This window comes from Oculina patagonica, chromosome 14, assembly GCF_052425735.1.
Source record: "Oculina patagonica isolate OP01 chromosome 14, crgOcupat, whole genome shotgun sequence".
Lineage (NCBI taxonomy): Eukaryota > Metazoa > Cnidaria > Anthozoa > Scleractinia > Oculinidae > Oculina > Oculina patagonica.
In genome coordinates, this window is record NC_135771.1 from 21,842,426 (window position 1) to 21,860,777 (window position 18,352).

At 40.0% G+C, this 18,352-nt stretch overlaps 1 protein-coding gene and 1 long non-coding RNA gene across 6 annotated transcripts in view; one reads left to right on the top strand and one right to left on the bottom strand.

Annotated features, from left to right (window-relative positions):
- Window positions 1-18,352, top strand: part of LOC144639218 (indoleacetate decarboxylase-like) — a 25,435-nt gene continuing 7,083 nt past the window's right edge. The window contains exons 1-8 of one of the 5 annotated variants that reach the window (XM_078498496.1): window positions 2,835-2,846; window positions 5,704-5,762; window positions 8,515-8,542; window positions 9,742-9,937; window positions 10,136-10,407; window positions 11,415-11,585; window positions 12,656-13,050; window positions 14,571-15,318. In XM_078498496.1, the coding sequence (XP_078354622.1) occupies window positions 8,531-8,542; window positions 9,742-9,937; window positions 10,136-10,407; window positions 11,415-11,585; window positions 12,656-13,050; window positions 14,571-15,318 (1,794 nt within the window). In that variant the 5' untranslated portion in view covers window positions 2,835-2,846; window positions 5,704-5,762; window positions 8,515-8,530. Of the gene's footprint in view, window positions 89-2,796; window positions 2,906-5,633; window positions 5,763-8,514; window positions 8,543-9,741; window positions 9,938-10,135; window positions 10,408-11,414; window positions 11,586-12,655; window positions 13,051-14,570; window positions 15,319-18,352 lie in introns of those variants that run through there. The other 4 variants (XM_078498498.1, XM_078498499.1, XM_078498497.1 and 1 more) reach the window with 4 other exon arrangements.
- LOC144639277 (uncharacterized) overlaps window positions 1,747-18,352 on the bottom strand; it is a 26,377-nt gene continuing 9,771 nt past the window's right edge. The window contains exon 2 of the long non-coding RNA XR_013568096.1: window positions 1,747-2,063. This is a non-coding gene — a long non-coding RNA (uncharacterized LOC144639277). The remainder of the gene's footprint in view (window positions 2,064-18,352) is intronic.

Sequence of the window (18,352 nt, forward strand, 5' to 3'; positions counted from 1 at the left end):
GGTAAATAAGCTGAACACTTATTCTTCGTAATCTATCGTTCTACGGCTGCCTTTTCGCAAACACGTCAGGACCTCTGAGCATCTTTAGGTAAGAAGTAGTCTGAACTGATGAGGTGCAGTAAAGAATGTAATCAATTTTTGGCTTATTACTTTGTATCAGTTAGCGAAGTGGATCCTAGATCGCACGGTTAAATGGTAATTCACCTTTGTTAAAGGGTTGCAAAATATAAATCGAAGGTGTGGTTGATCAGGATTTCGGCACGAACAATTTTTATCACAGTTAGCTCACAGTGATAAATGCATTTTCGCCTCTAACATAATCTCCGGCGTATTCGGAGTCATAAAGAGTTAAAGGAAAAGATAAACACGTACAAGTTGAGATCATGGAAAACCACTAATTCGAAACAATAAACGTAGCCCACGGTTAGCGTCGGTTCCAAATCATTTGGCAATTTTGTAAACTTGTTTACACATCCAAACTACACTGTAGAACTATTCACGAAAAAAAAAACTTGCACCATATTTCCAGCCTGTCTTGAAATATTTAGTGAGCAACTTGTAGCATTACGTCAAGAGACATAAAAAAAACAGAGTATTTAGCTACAAATAGCTACAAAGATTTTAAGTACAGCAATGAGGTTGGCGCCGAATATGTTCAAGGCAGCACAGTTTAGTATATATCTTCATCGTCGCCCGTCGGCCATGTAAGTTATCCTTCTGTGAAAACATGACTTCGCAGAACTTTTCTAGAAGATGTTGAACGATTTCAACGAGCAATTGTGACTTCGGGAAAACAGATAAAAAGATGTACTGCGAGTGAACAAATAAACCACAAAGACAGATCAACATACACTTTGTTTAGGCTTGATTTCCATAAATGTGCTACTCGTAAGTAAGTCTTACAATATTTTTAGTACCAACTCCTAATACTCGTATTATTTCACTGGACGAAAGTGACTTGGTAAGCAAAACAATTTGGCACTAAGCTAAGTAACAAATCTGGATGCTCGTAAGGCGTAAAAGTCGGTAATAATGACAATTGTCTTTTACAAACTCACTGAATGGTACAAATTTAACAGCTTATTATGTTCAAATATATGGCTCTTTGAATGTAGATTTTTTTAAATTCCAGACAACTGAAATGACCCACCCCTAGATTCAAATCCAAGATGTGAAATATGTTAAACAAAATCCAAAATATCATAAACTGAAAGAAAAACAAATGAAAAAATATGATTGCGTGTTTTGCATGCAAGATTCCTTCAATACAAATTTAAAGACTACCCCCGCAGTCGATTAATAATGATGCAAATCCTGACACTCCCACCCACGCCACAGATTTTGGCTTTGTTTTGCTACTTTGTAACTCGTGGTAGTTTTTGACCCGCAACGGAAACTTTCTTAGCAAATCACTGAACCAGTAACCAAGCGATTAATTTACTTCTACTTCTACTTATATCAGCCCCCGCAGCCAGTGTTGTTTGTCTTCTGCAAAGGGTCTTTATTAAGTCACGTACAACACTTATATCAGCCCCCGCAGCCAGTGTTGTTTGTCTTCTGCAAAGGGTCTTTATTAAGTCACGTACAACACTTATATCAGCCCCCGCAGCCAGTGTTGTTTGTCTTCTGCAAAGGGTCTTTATTAAGTCACGTACAACACTTATATCAGCCCCTGCAGCCAGTGTTGTTTGTCTTCTGCAAAGGGTCTTTATTAAGTCACGTACAACACTTATATCAGCCCCTGCAGCCAGTGTTGTTTGTCTTCTGCAAAGGGTCTTGTCTTGATGGGGCCTTTATTAGGTCACCTCGTTCAACATTTGCCCGTAAACATTTTCTGGGTTAAATCTGCGACATTTCAATTTTCCTTTGCCCTGCACACGATCTATTTCCAGAATTTCAACCTTACTCCAGATCATGTTTAGTTTATTTTTCAGTTGGTACGGGCAGATTGATGTTGAACTTGAAAGCCCCAGTTCTCTGACGTTTTTGCAATGTTTCCGGACAAATGCGATGCACATGGAGATTGAAAAAGAGTAAAATTTCTCCTAAACGTCAAGTGTATACTAGAAAAGAATAGACAAGATTATTCTTGACATTGGTAACAGACTTGGACAGATGAGTCCAAATGTCATATAAGTTAGGGAGATGCAAAATTAAACCTCTCTTTTTATCGACAATGGATAGTATAGTGAACAGTCAGTCGGAAACATTTGGCCTGCCGAGAACACACTTTGGGGTTTCTACGAATTTGATCAGTCGAGAACATGAATTGATCAAGAAAAGTCCATGCATGGTTTGAGAAGTTTTCATCGGTCGAGTAAATATTTTGATAAGAGACGACTTAAAACGTGAAAAGAATAAACATTAAAAGTTTCAAAGATCTTGACAACTATGCAAACGTGCTTCTATAAAAACACTGTAAACCAAATAAAGGCTTGGACAAAAGTATGAAAGCAGCGTCAATGGATGAAATAACAAGGGTTATTATTTTACTGTCAAAGATTCATACAGGGTCCCGATTCATAGATTAAGGGCCCCATGGAAGGAACCTACCCAACTGACAAATTAAATACTATCGATTTGTAGGCGGATCATTGTGTGATTGCGAATCAAATTCTCAGAGCTAACATTAAAAGAAACGTAGGTCGACAAGTAAGGAGAATTGATAAAAAATCAAGCTAACGGGAAAACCTCGTTCCCAGGGTGCTCACTCCTTAGGACCCTGGGAGCGAGGTTTGCTAATGGTACTTAAATTTCCCTTCGTGAATAAATTTATTATTGACTAGACGAATTGCAAATGAACTCAAGTCGTTTGGTGGTAAGTAAACTGAACACTTATTCTTCGTAATCTATCGTTCTACGTCCGCCTTTCCACAAACGCGTCAGGACCTCTGAGCATCTTCAGGTAGGAGTAGTTGGAACTAACGAGTTACAGAGAATTTTTATCAAGTTTTGGTTTATTGCTCTGTCTCAGTTAGCGAAGTGCATCCTAGATCGGGTTTAAGGGTTGCAAAATATAAATCGATTAAGGTGTGGTTGATATTATGGCACGGAAAATTTTGGGCAGAGTTTTTGCTGAAATTTTACCGTCAACGTAATCTCCTGCGTATTCGGAGACATAGAGAGTTGAAGAAAAAGATTAATCCAGTATTAAGTTGTGGAAAACCACTACTTCGAAACAATAAACTTAGCCCTACGGTTCCGAATCATTTGGCAATTTTGCAAACCTGTTTACATATACAAATTACACTGTAGAACTATTCACGGGAAAAAAATCCCTCACCGGCATATTTCGAGCCTGTCTTGAAATATTTAGTGAGCAACTTGTAACATTACGTCAAGAGACATAAAAGAAACAGAGTATTTAGCTACAAATAGCTACAAAGATTTTACAGCAACAAGGTTGGCGCCGAATATGTTCAAGGTAGCACAGTTTAGTATATATCTTCATCGTCGCCCGTCGGCCATGTAAGTTGTTCATTGTAAAAACATAACTTCGCAGAACTTTTTCTAGAAGATGTTGAACAATTTCAGCGAGCAACTGTGACTTCAAGAAAACTGATAAAAAGATGCACTGCGAGTGCATGAACAAATAAAACCACCAAGACAGATGAACTGCACTTTGTATATGCCTGTCGTATATGCTGTTCGTATTTTAAGCCTTTTCTGCGGTACCAACTGTCAATGGTGGTATATGTTTTATGGGCGAAAGTGACTTGGCAAGCAAAAACGAAAATTTGCCACTATGTATACAAATCTGGATGCTCGTAAGCCGTGAAAGTTGGTAATGACAACTCTTTTTCAAACTCACTGAATGGTACAAATTTAAAAACAGCTTATTATGTTCAAATATTTGGCTCTTTAAATGTAGATTTTTTTAAATTCCAAACAACTGGAATGACCCACCCCTAGATTAAAATCCAAGATATGAAATATGTTAAACAAAATCCAAAATATGGGTAAACTGAAAAAAATAAAACAAATGAAAAAATTGCGTGTTTTGCATGCAAGATTCCTTCAATACAAATATAAAGACTACCCCCGCAGTCGATTAATAATGATGCAAATCCTGACACTCTGCCCACGCCACAGATTTTGGCTTTGTTTTGCTACCTGAACTCTTGGTAGTTTTTGACCCGCAACGGAAACTTTCTTAGCAAATCAATGATCCAGCAACCAAGCGAATAATTTACTTCTACTTCTACTTATGTCGGCCCCCGCAGCCAGTGTTGTTTGCCTTCTGCAAAGGGTCTTATTAAGTCTCGTACATCACTTATATCGGCCCCCGCAGCCAGTCGTGTTTGTCTTGATGGGGTCTTTATTAGGTCACCTCGTTCAATAATTGTCCATAAAAATTTTCTAGGGTATATCTGCGACTTTTCAATTTTCCATTGCCCTGCACACGATCTATTTGTTTCATTTGCTGGGTTTCCAGTTGAAGAAAACTTTTATAAGATCAGAGATGCAAAACGTTATTTCTGAGTTTCTTGTCGTAAAGAGCTTGACAACTTTGCAAACGTGCTTCTGGAAAAACACTGTAGCCTGGCCTTGAAACCACAAACGCATATAATTAATAAGACGGTAGGCTTTGGACAAAAATATGAAAGCGTCAATGGATGAACTAACAGGTCGAAATATGGGTTATTCCGTCGGATATTCTTTTACTAGCTAGTACTGTCAAAGATTCAGACAGGGTCCCGATTCATGGATTAACAGTATCATGGGACCTATGGAAGAAACCTACCCCACTGACATAAAATACCATTTTTCGCTGCATCTTTCAGCGCACAGTCAACAGAGTTTTGAGCATTATAACGCGCAATCTGATTGGCCCTGTAGTCGCGCTTTACACGAGGTTCTGTTAAGAAGGTTGCAGATTGTCGGCTTTATTTTATAAAAGACGATAAAGAAATAAAGAACAAACACCTCTTGTTTACACAGACTGCTACAAACACTCAACAAAGACTCGAAAAAGTGTGAGAGAATACGAAAGAGCTTGTGTAAACCCTCGCCAGGAGCACAGTGTTCCAAAAGCTTTCTGGCTCTCCCAAACGGCCATACTTGCGTACTGAGAAAATGAAAACATGCTTGCCATTTTCTGTTTCTAACTAACACACATGAAATTTTGTAAATGGTTTGAAACCCAGGAGTATCAGTAGTTCGTATAGCGTGTCCGGGTGAGAGTAGCTCTAAAAATAATTGTTGTTGGTGACCGACGTTGCGACAACCTGAGCGGAACTCAACATGACTCTGAAAACGACTTCCGCTCAGGTTGTCGAAATGTCAGTCACCAGTAACAGTTCTTTTCAGAGCTACTCTCACCCAGAGGATCACTCCATACAAACCACATATGAGATAAATAAGCATGTAACCTTTGTAGACATAATCACTAATAAATATACAATGTGCAATGCGTGTTAGCGCATTCTTTGTTCTTGTAATGTGGCGGACGCCAAAATTAAATGTAATCGATTTGCAAGCGGATCATTGTGTGATTGCGAATCAAATTCTCGGAGCTAACATTAAAAGAAACGTAGGTCGATAAGTAAGGAGAATTGATAAAAAATCAGGCTATTGGAACTAACTGTGTTCAACCAATCAAAACTTATTTAAATGAATAAATTTATTATTGACTAGACGATTTGCAAATGAACTCAAGTCGTTTGGTGGTAGATAAACTGAACACTTATTCTTCGTTATCTGTATCTATCGTTCTACGTCCGCTCTTCCACAAACGTGTCAGGACTTCTGAGCTTCTTCAGGTAGGCGTAGTTAGAACTAACGAGTTAAAGCAAATGTGATCAAGTTTTGGCTTATTGCTCTGTCTCAGTTAGCGAAGTGGATCCTAGATAGGGTTGAAGAGTTTCAATATATAAATCAAGGTGTGGTTGATATTATGGCAAGGACAATTTTGAGCACAGTTTTAGCTAAATTTCCATCGTCAACATAATCTCCTACGTAATTGAAGACATAGAGAGTTGAAGAAAAAGATCAAACCAAGATTAAGTTGTGGAAAACCACTATTTCGAAACAATAAGCTTAGCCCTACGGTTCCGAATCATTTGGCAATTTTGCAAACTTGTTTACACACACAATTACACTGTACAACTATTCACGACAAAAAACCCGCACCATATTTTCAGGTTGCCCTGAAATATTTAGTGAGCACTGTAGATGAGCCAGAAACTGCAGAGTGCTTGCCAAGTATTTAGCTACAAATAGCTACAAATGCTAGCGCTCTTAGTACAGCAATAAGTGACGTGGCAAGCATAAAACTTGTATTTGAATTCTTAAGATAAAAGACAGCTTATAGTCATATAAATATTAATCCTTCATTATGGCTCTTTCAATAGATCCTTTTTCTTCCAGACATAGAAGAACAGCTTGCAAACTGAAAAAAAAGGAAAATTTTGTGTTGACTGTATGCAAGATTCCTTTAATCAAATACAAAGATAAAAACTACCCCCGCACGATTAACAATCATGCAAATCTAGACGCACTGTTGCTAACCAAACCCAGATTAAGAACAATGCTAAAGATTTTGGCTTTGTTTTGCTACTTTGAAACACTTGGTAATTTTTGACCCGCAACGGAATTTTCTTAGCGAATCAATGATCCAGCAACCAAGCGAATAATTTACTTCCCATCATCTTAATCTTTAAGTCTCCTCTGGGATATCGGCCCCCGCAGCCAGTGTTGTTTGTCTTCTGCAAAGGGTCTCATACATCACGTATAACAGCCCCCGCATCCAGCAGTGTTGTTTGTCTCATGTAAGGGGTCTTTATTAGGACATCTCGTTCAATATTCTTTCCATGAATATTTTCTGGGGTAAGTCACGTGATCTTTTCCCAGAATTTCAACCTTACAGGCTAGGCCAGATCAAGTTTAATTTATTTCAAATTGGTACGCGGATGGGTGTTGAACTCAGAAGCCCCAGTTCTCTGACGATTTTGCAATGTTGCTGGACAAATGCGATGCACATGGAGGTTGAGAAGGAGTAAAATTTCGCCTAAAATTCAAGTGTTTACTATACTAGAAAATGATTGTCAAAATTGTTCTTTGCATTAGTAATAGATTTGGACAGATAAGTCCAGGTGTCATATAAGCTAGCGAGATGCAAAATTAAACCTCTCTTTCCATTGACAATGTATACTTGATATAGTGAACAATCAGTCGAAAACATTAGGCTTGTTCAGACCTAGCTTCCCACACAGTCGTTCTTAGGGGCGATCGGGAGGAGTGAAACACGATCGCCCCTAAGAACGACTCGTGGGAGGCTAGCCCAGCCCAAACTGTGGCGTTTCTACGAATTTTGATCAGTCGAGAACACTAATTGATCGAGAAATGTCCTTGCATGGTTGGAGAAATTTTCATCGGTCGAGTAAATGTTTTAATAAGAGACGACTAAGAAAAAATTCAATGCCTGAGAAGGCTTTGAGGTGTGTACATAAAACTGCATGCCGGAAAAACTCCTGCTCTGTTTCCTATATGAAAACTTCATCAAGAAAAAATGTTACGAGAATTAATAGAATGATCACCAAAGGCAAATTGCTTTGATCTTTTAACACATTGTTCTAGCTAATACTGAAAGAAAATGTATGGAGATAAGTCAGGAAAATTTGTATGTGGGTATTGGCGCTTAAAGGGTTAAAATTAGCTTCTTGCCGTCAGCTTATGAAATTCTGGTTACCTGTGTAAATATGTCATGTAGTTGACGCCTGAGAAAGTTGTGCTGTGTAATTATAGTCTATTATTTTCACATCAGTCATATGAGACAATAGGGGCAAGTCAACATGATGGCTGCCAACATAAAGTCGCCCTACCAAAAAATAAATGCTAAGCGCAAGCAAACAGAAGTAAATATATGTTAACCGCAAGCAAACTGCAGGCCGACTATAATAAAGAACTGTTTGCATTAGACTGACAATGCTTAGCAAAATATTGAATCGTCACTTTGTTTCTTTTCGCGCAGCGCGGTCAGGTTTAATAGTCACGAAATGAGAAATTCTGTAAATCTTCAATTCGTGCCTCAACAAATTTAAACTGATCTCTTTACTGCAAAAAAATAGCAGAACTGAGAAGGCAAAAACGCCACTGTTACAAAAAAAAAATAATAATAAAGCTCACTTGTTATATAAAGGGCGAGAACCGTTTGCACTGTAGACCGAAGTAGTCTGTCGCAGGCTGTCTTGTTTAGGGTTTCTAAAGAAAACGGGTCAGTAAACGCTTGCCTACGACCGATGAATTTTTTTTTTGACCGATCAAAATTCCTAAATGATAAATTTTTTTCGACACGATAGAAAAGAGTCAGTCGACAGACAAACTTTTTCAACCCCCGCAGCTCTCAAGTGCCTATTGTCAGCTCTGAACGGTGGATTTTTAATTGCGTGAAGTTTGCCAACAGGAATGGTTTCCGGGCCCTTTTTTTTCATTATGGCTTCTATAATAACTCGATCCAACCCTAGGGTGGTGAATTTGGAATAACAAAGCACTTTATACATTTTTATTTTTTAGAAAACAGGAATCCAAGATGAGTTCTGAGGTAAGATATTTTGTTATGTTGTCGAAAAAGACACGTTTTTATTCATTTCCTCATTTTGTCAGAGCCTCTTGCTGGAAAGTCAAACATTTTGAGAAAATAGCTAATAAAGTTTTGACAGGTTCTTATCTCTCAGTAGACAAGTTATTTTACCGACAAGACATGAAAATGACAGCTATCAGTTAGTAACATGGGTTCCTAACAATGATTTTAACCATAACGTACCTAAAGCATTTGAGGTCGCATTCTTGTTCCCAGACTGCCGCTTGTTCCTCTTAGCCGGCGAAGCCTGTGCCACCCATTCCTCGTACTCAGGCTTTGCCGGCTTAGAGGGACAAGTGGCTCTGGGGACGAAAATGTTGAGGTCGCTTCTTTCGGAATATCGTTACGTTACTATCGCACGCGGTAGTTACGTTCGCGGTTTGTAAACAACTGTGAAATTTTATGGCTACTTTCGGGGCTCCTAACTGTCGAAACTTGGTCAAACTTTACTGCGATTTTAACACTTTGAAGAGTTTGACATGTCAAATTATTTCTAATTGCAACTCAGTTAGCGTAAATGAAAACGATTTAAGATGGTTTCTGCCGAACGTTCGAGCAATATAGGCAAAAATAACGTTACCAAAAAGAGCTGATAGCATGGTCACAGTTGTAATCGCAGTTAGAGGAACTTATCGAAATTATAGCTTGAGCTAACCCCGTAAGAGAAAAACGAGTCGAATTTGAAGTTCTCCATATTTTAGTTCAAATGGACGTTTCACGTCGGTTCAAAACAAAATAACAAGCGTTTTAACTTTTTTAACGAGGTAAAGGAGAGAGGCGGGCCCGCCGGGGGGGGGGGGGGCCGGGGCCGGAGGGGGGGGGGGGGGGCCCGGGGGCGGGGGGGGGGGGGGCGGGGGGGGGGCGCGGGCCGGGGACCTCCTTTAACATTAACTTTCTCGAGAATGCTTTAAAATTTAATAGCGGGGTCAATTCGAGAAATGAATTACATTGAGCTGTTTTAAACAGTTTAGAAATGTCACCGTGCTATGAGTAGATTTTTGGTAATTAAGTTTTGCACTTTTTGCTCGAACTTTCAGCAGAATTCGTCTCAATTATGGTTGGGGACGACCATGGAATTTAAACCATATCGTTACTAAGGTTCAACCTGGGGGTTCAACCATGCCTTAAAATTAAACTTATTTTTGCTGTTATTTCTCAAGGATATTGTCGAGGACCAAGTCCTTCACAAAGCTCAACGTGGCTTACTCTTCGGCAAACCAAAGTATGGCATTTTTGTTACTGCATTCTACAAGAAAGACCTGAATGTGGACGACCCTACAGTACACAATGCAATCGTGGCTGCAGCTTGTGACGTCATAAATTATGCGCTACAACTGGAAGAAGCCGAAGGACAAGGTATCGTAACAATTTCATTTGTTCTTTGAGTGCTATCATCTGTCAGAGGCGGGATAGATTTGCAATAGCTCGAAAGGAGACAAGAGGAGCTCAGAGAGGGTTGGCAGGGGATGGAAAGAAGGCCATCCGGTTCTAGGAGTGGGGGATACTTCCCATATTGGACTATTCATTAAGCTTTTAGATGTCGTTAAATTATAGGTTCCCGCACTAGAGCCAATGTTGCATTTGACCCAAACCAGTGGAGCAAGTGGAATAAAGATGACCCTAAATTGGCAAATCTAGAACTTCGAGATCCAGGAAGACGACTTATTCCTGACTCCCAGAAATTTCTGGACACTGGAGGAGATGTGTTCTTCTTACTCAAATCAGACGTACAGGGAGAACTGGAGAAAGTTCTTGATTACATTCATGAAAAAATGAACGGTTATTGCAGGAAAATTGATGTGACAAAATCACAGCCTCCTAGTAAGGTAGGGCATTGAATGGTATGAAGATGATAACTACTTATTCATCCCTGGGTGGGGGACCCAAAGCATTGAAGGTTTTGTTCTGGGTGGCTCCGCCACCTAGTTCTTACCCGTTAATGCTTGGTTATATACCATTTTGACAAGAAATTGTACCCCTGCTCGTATAGCCTTTTACTCGAATAATTTAATCGTATAAAGTTTAAACCCGTCCATATACCTTGGAAAGGACAGTGGTTTAGACTTAAACATGACATGTTTCTTAGTTATATTTCATGATTAGCGCTTAATAACATTGAACTAATATAGCCATTAACTTCATCTGTGCGGAATATTTTAAGTTAAAGGCCCTTTTAGATGAGCCAAATGGTCTAGATTTCCGTTACCTTTTCTAATATGAACTTAAACTCGTGCAATTCCTACCCTAATATAGTATTCCGACTCCCGGCTTAGGTACCCCTTCTACGGGCGGATGCCTCTCCAGAATAGGCCATTATAGGGATTACCCCCCCCTCCTCCGGGGATACAGCCATTCAGATGAATTACTAAAAAGAACCTAAGAGGATACATGTTTAACTTAGTGTCCCCTTATGGAAGCGTCGATTTATTAAAAAGACGTCACAGATGTAGGTGTTCTTGTGCAACCAAATCCATTACTAAATGTTCTCTTGTGTCTCCTATGTGTCTCCTATGTCTCTATTTCACTGAAGGCTACAGATGTGGAAATATGTGGCCAGAACGACGACTTGGTGTTCTTTTGTAGAAAGTGTTCTTTACTAGAAAGTAGAAATCTTCTGATATTATGAGATTACAGACTGTTTAATTTTACAACCCGACCTTTCTGGTTTTCCCTTTGTTTTGTTGTTGTTGTTGTTGTTGTTATTGAGGGGGGCAGTATATCTTGGTCCGGTTTGGGTGTTGTTTATTGTCTTTTGAATCCTTCGTTTTCCTACGTTCACTTGTTGATCGCATCATCCTCAACACTTAGAAACTGCCGGTTTTCTGTCTCTTAGCGGATCCTCCAAAACTCTTTCACGGATGGAGTGGCAAATCCATGTGACGCGGAAAGCATCAAGAACTACATTGTGAAAAACGATGGAGCCCTGTCAGGTTACCCTGGTTCAACGTACCTGCTGTCACAGAAGTTTGAGTTTAACTGGACGGTCATTGGTAGCATGGACAAGGTAAATGATATGTTTGCCCTACTTCAGCTAACAGGCTTTCATTAATAACTGCCAGTGTTATTCTCAGGCCTGAAGGAAGTTGACGTTTACTGCCGAGCTAGGTTTTTTCTCTGGGGGAAGAGACATTGGGTACTTACATTTTAATTTACAGGAAAAAGTAAAGGATATCTAAGGTTCGTTCACGCTGTATTTTTGAGTAAGAGTTTTGCTCAGTATTTGGTCTTGTTAGAGGACGGGTGCGGTAGTGATACTCTGACAGGTATCAAATTGAGCTTATCTGTGCAATACATGATGACTTTATCGATAGGATTTACAAACCAAAATGAGAGGTGTGCGTGGGGAGGCCGCCCAAGTGATGGAAGGGAAAAGAGAGATGATGAGATGAGATGAACATGCATATTATGCAGTATTTGTGACAATATTTTAACATTTTTCTGGGTATTTTTGGGATATAAAAAAAGATAGGATTTCCCCACCTCCCATCAGTATTTAACCTGAATAACCTATCCCCTACCCTCCAAGACTTAGCTGCGACAGGATTAAACAGATGAAAACCACTTTAGTTGACTGATAAAAATGTATTTGAATTCCTTAGTGTAGTTTTTGCGGACAGATTGCAGAGAAAAGCGAGAACGGCGTAAATGAAACAGGCTTAATTTTTGGACTTCTCAAGGCAACAAAAAAACTTATAGCTTTTAATGCATGATAAAAGTTTGGTGTGAAAAGGGTTACGTCTAACTAAATAATAGTAACAGTCAGCCTGTATGCGATGAAATACAATTTGTGTCAACAGAAATATTAAATTAAAGGAGCTACGTCACAGATAACACATCTTTAAAAAATTGGCCCGTTTTTTTTTTTCAAGTTTGTCGATCGTAATCCGTCTTAATCTTCGTCAGTCTTAACCATCCTTATTTATTTTTGCGTTTTTGTTCCTCCTTTGTTGTTTTTCTATGTCGAACAACTATTATTTTGAGGTTACCTTCAATTTGAAAGTAATCAGAAAAATAACTTAAAATATCGTGACATTTGTCCTTTAAAGAATAGTAACTTCAATTAAATTTTAACAGATCCAAAAAGAAGACATGATCGGAAGGAAGTCTGCCACCGACACATTTGTTCCTCACACGGACGAACGTGCCCACATCGCACGCGTGCACGTGGTGCAGGACGTTCCACCGGTGAATGGCCTTCTCAGGCATCCGCGCGTGTTTCGCGTATCAATGCCATACGGTCACGTGGAGAAAGAACCAGGCCGAGAAGAAGGACTGATGTACATGCACATGTGTAACACCACAGAAGTATTCAAGACGATCCTGAAAAACATCGCTGGAAATGACAAGGAGTCCAAGATGGGTGAGGTGACACCTGATAGGTTGATCAGTGCTGTGCAGCCTCTCCAGGGAACCTTCTGGTATGTGCCCAGTGCTGAGGAATTGAAGTTACCCACCCTTAAGGAACGAAGGTAAAATGCTTATTTACATTTTTTCCGTCTTTATGGTAGCTATGTTAGAGTCATCTAGAACGTAACATGCTTTAGGCTCTTTCTTGTTTCATTTCCACATCGCCTTGTTAGAATTTCAAGTTGTAAGTTACAATGCTGAATTTCTTAAGTCGAAATTACCCACACGGTTAATATGTATTTCAGCAGTTAAACCTACCATTTGATATGCACTGTAGCTGAAGGGAGTTTACATAGCTTTGTAAAAATTTCAAATGAGCTATACAAGTATTTTCAGTTTTGTTGTTAAATAAAAATGTGCGCGCTTTGGGGCTGTGGCCTGCTGGTTTTTCAGTGGGGGAGGGGGGCCCCCCCCCCCCGCAGGAAACAGACCTGAATGGAAGCCCCGAGAGGGAACACGTACTCTCCGCGAGGGAGTGCGCCCCACAGGACGCGACGATGACCGAGGGACTGCTGGCCAGATGAAGACAGCGGTCGGCACTATGACGTGCAGTGTCTCAGTGGTGGAGACAGTGAGGAGAATCGCGAATGCGAAACACAAAAGCGGAGACGCGGAAAAGCACCGCCAGACCGAGGGGGCAGCCCCAGACCCCCAGCGGCCCGCCCCGGCGCTCGTGTTTTACCCTTGCTACGGCACTGTTTTTAAGAGGTTTTTCGGGTCTACAGTATTCTTTGTGTTTTGTTTTGCGTGAACACACTTTACTCTCACAGTAGAGAGATTAAGCATGACGTTATACGGCAAACGGCAAACGCGAGCTTGTCTTTCATTTTGTTACCTTTTTATGGAATTCTAAAATTAATCCTCATAAAAATAGGGGAAAAATCCCACATTCACGACAAACACAAAACTACTCATTTCCGCGTACGAACGCCAAACGGCAGACGGACGAAGTTAAATTTTTGCCGTTTGCGGGAAAATAAGCATCATGCTTAACCTCTCTAGTGCGTGGATCCACACGGCGTATAGAGAGGGACTGGTAAATATTTGGTACAAACTGAGAATATATATAATATTAATGTTGCGGGAGATATGATATCGAGGTATCGAATCTCACGAGGAGGCAGGAAGAGTGGGAATCGAACGAGAAGAAATTCATCTCGACATGTAATATTCTGTATTATATAACCTACTAATACGATGTTGACGATTTCGAAGATGGACCATTCCGAAGATAAGATTGAAATGTTGTGAGGTGCGAAGCCGAACATTCGAACTCAGATGGAAGAGCGAGGAAGATCCGAAGATGTGACAAATCGATACTTGGCATCGACAGGGCACTGTCAGAAATGCGAATCGACACATGATCCGTGAGATGACGGGAAGATCCTGGTATTCACTGATGTTTATATAATAAAATGGGGGTAACCTGTGATGGTCTAGCATCCCACCAAGGAGAGTAGAAGAAATCCTTATGGCTTCATGTTTAAAGATAACACGTGTCTTGCTTCTGCAATAGCTTTAGCTTGGGTATAATAATATCATTTAACGTTGTTTTTCATTCAATCTTCTTTATCTTGTACAGGTTTGAGATCTTAGATTTTTGGAACGTACGAAGTCCTACAAACGACTACTTGTTTTACAATCAGAAGGAATACCTCTATCGTATGACTACCGGTGGATACAGTCCCGGAGACCCACCCAGTGACCGAGTGCTTGGCCTGCTGGACTACGCCTTTCAACAGTGGAACGACCAGTGGTTCAAGCGCCGTGAGATGCCTAAATTCCCTCATCTTCTCACTGCCACATCGGTTAAAAAGAGGAGCATTTTTGAGAATGCTTCTATCATGATTCGGAAAGGATGGGCTATAAAGGTGTCCTTGGGAAGGCTGCTCACCACAAACAAAGCTGCTAAGCTGAAAGATCCGACATTCTTTGGCCGAAAAGCTGACACTTTTAACCTTCATCCGGATGAGCTCATCTTGGGAAGAATGCCTAGGTGCTTCTCTTTGGGGCTTGGTAAGGCTGTCATGCCTTATCTCCGCGAAGAAGAAACGATGCCAGCCTTCTTCAAGGGGCTGAGCGAGGCAGCAGGAATGGGTCACGTGATCCCAGATTTTGAGACGCTCCTGCAGAAAGGTCTCGGTAAAATGAAAGAGGAAATGATCGCCAACAAAGGAGAGACCAAAGAAGAGCAAGAATTTGTCACTTCCTGTATTCTAGCTTTGGATGGAGTTCAGAAGTACATGAAAAACTTCGGATACCTGGCAGGACACTGTGCTCAGAACAGTGACCTTGCGTTGTCTGATGCCCAGCGGGCACACTTGAAAACGGTAAGTCCTGAACGAACGATAATTTATTTTTTGTGTATTGTAAATCCTTATTTTTAACGTACAATAATTAAGTTGCTAAAGGGCATTTGCGTCGGCCATGAATTGACATTGTTTTGGCGGGAAATGCGTTATAACTGTTTTTTTTTTTTCATGAAACGTGATCTGGTAAAAAGCTGTGAGCCACGATCTAGTATCATTCTATGTCCCTACAGCCCTCGCCTCTTTAAAAAAAAGAACGAGTTGCTATAGTGATAAAAATGCGATCTTATTCATCATTAACAAGCTTTTCTAAGTCTGGGAAATATGTAGCATACTTATGTTGGCTTAAAACGAGATAATCTAGAGAACTAAATGAATGGATGATGTGGTTAATCTTAAGGATCATATTTGAACATGCTTACACTAAATCAAGTGAGAGAGTCTGGGTAAAATAAAAATAGTTAGTTGGACTCCGCATCTATAGGTCTAAGGATCATTGTGTCGCGTTCGTGGCAAGACACTTACTCTTACATTGTCACTTTTACACACAGGAGTATAAATTGTCACGGGAAAATTGTTAGAATACCTGACAAAAATGCATGTGGGATGGACTGGGGTTTGGGGGGGGGGGGGGGGGGGGAAGGAGCGGAAAGGAGGAAGAAGAGACCTTTGCCTGATAGACTACCATCTCATCCAGGGGAAATATCATTAACTCTTGTGGGAATTCGGCTTTGGTCTAGAAAGCTACTTTAGAGACATACCTTCCCTACATAACGCCTTAAGAAAATCATGTTTTAATGAACTTTTATGAACTTTACTGTCGGTAACACACTTCTTATATTTTAAAGTTAATATTCTATTCCAGGAGCCCATGAACTGGAGCCTTCATCTCCCATACTAACCCTTGGAGTCAACCCTTTCCCGTATTAATTTATTTTTAGAACTAATCTCCCGGGGTCTCTCGCTGGAGATTTCGCGCCTCTGTCAATCATTTGTTGCATTCCGCTGTGGCTACGCAAGCTGTGATATCTAAAACAATGGCGAAATATTAAAGAACGGAAGACTGCAGAATGATGTTCCTTTTCGTCGTCTGAATTCAGTATTTCTTCAAAGGATGACATCAAGTAATGCTATGACTAAAAAAAAACTGCGGAATTTTGTACAGGTCTGTCAAAAAAAGTAAGAGCAATTATTCGAATCGAAAGGCGCCGAGACCGATCTCGCAACTGCGAAATTACGAATATATTTTGAAAAGATGATGGGTAGGCGTAACAGATCGGTCAATATTATTTGCCGTGTAATTCTTCTGATAAGAAGGCAGCTTGATAAAAGCTTGATCGATTCTAATTCTAATCGTTGTTGCGAACAATAAATTTTACTGGGTTGTAAACATTCACACCAAACGAACGTAACAATGGTATAAATCTATAAACAAGGTACGCACTTTGGCCTGTACCAACACATTGCAAATCAAATTCTACAAGGCATTCAAAACTCTGAGTGACAATAATTCAGACAAGCGCTAGCTTGTGAACGCTTAGGGTTAACAGGTTAGGTCCTTCGTGGCGAAGGCACTAGACAAACATTAGAATCTAAACAGCAGTAAACAGCCGTTCCGGCTAAACGACCCGTTCGGCTTTAGAATTCTCCAGATAGTACAAGAGTTCTCTTTGGAAACATACAAAGCGAAAGAAATGTACGGGGATTGAAATAAGCGGATGGCACGGTCTCTAACCGAAGAAAGACGTAACATTCAGGCCGTTGGCCTGTACGCGTATAATTTTAAAATTGTAAGATGCGCAATATCTCACCTCTGCAACAGCGACTCAACGATCTCTGCCATAATTCCAGTTGCTGGACTTTAGAAGACACAAACACATATCATTTTCCTGAGGTTTTATTCGAAGCATGATGATCTTATATTGGCTGGATCTTGGAGCATACGGATAGTCAAAATTTGCATCGAAGCATCACGTTTATAGTGTTTGTCGCCGTATCAAAGAACACGCGTTCGCTACAGCTCGGCCATATTAAATTATTTCTGCTTTCGTTCGGGAATAGATCTTACAAATCCAGCGTCAAATCTCACAGTACTGTCTACGTCTAACACTGCATGTAATAAGTCCGTGCAAACCAGAAATCGGAACGATTCAAACAAGCAACTGAAGCAAAAACACATTTCCTATCAACCCCCGATCAACGCCATGACTAAACTGACTTTAGTTTCAAGGACAAAAAAGTGGTTTATTAATTAACTTTTAACCGTTATTCATTCACGAGTAAACCAGGCTCTCTCGGCTGTAAAATCAGGAAAGTAGATAAAATTATAAAGGAAAACGGACAGGAAATGTGCGTACGACATTGACCGCCATTTTTTTTTACATCGTCGCCCTAGCTGCGCTGCATGTGGTCTGACCGCAGGAGCAATGATTTCGCGGGAAATGTGTTTCTAAAAATAAAAATATACGGGAAAGGGTTGACTCAAGGGTACAGTACGTATGGAGGCTCCAGTTGATGGGCTCCTGTCTATTCTCATTTATTTATTCATTTATTTATCTTTATCCTGCTCCTGATTTATCTATGTTGGTTAGGTTTTCTCCTAGAATTTAAATGTAAATATTTTTAACTTTATGTAGCTGAGATATATTCTAATGTAAAAAGTGTCCCCAATTAGTTTATAAGCTAAATACTAACGACACTATAAAAAATAGGTCACCAAGGGTGACATGAGTCTAATGCCGTATGGCATAGTGATACAGATTGCGCGGTTTTCGTAAGCCGGTTAAAATTGGTTAGAGGTTTGTGTTCGGGAGTTTAATTTAAAATGCTTATAGCAAGCTAGGGGCATCGTGGATGATTATGGATGAAAACGAAACAGTCATAAATGTTATATGCTTCACAAAATTTAAAGTATGAACAGGAGTTGATGTTACTTCTTCCGTATTGTCCGTAAAAGCAGAAACGATTAAACATTTGGAGAAGATTGCGTGACGATTTACAAAAAGCATGTTCATTACAACAAGGGTTGAAGAACTTCACATCGTTTTCTTTCAGA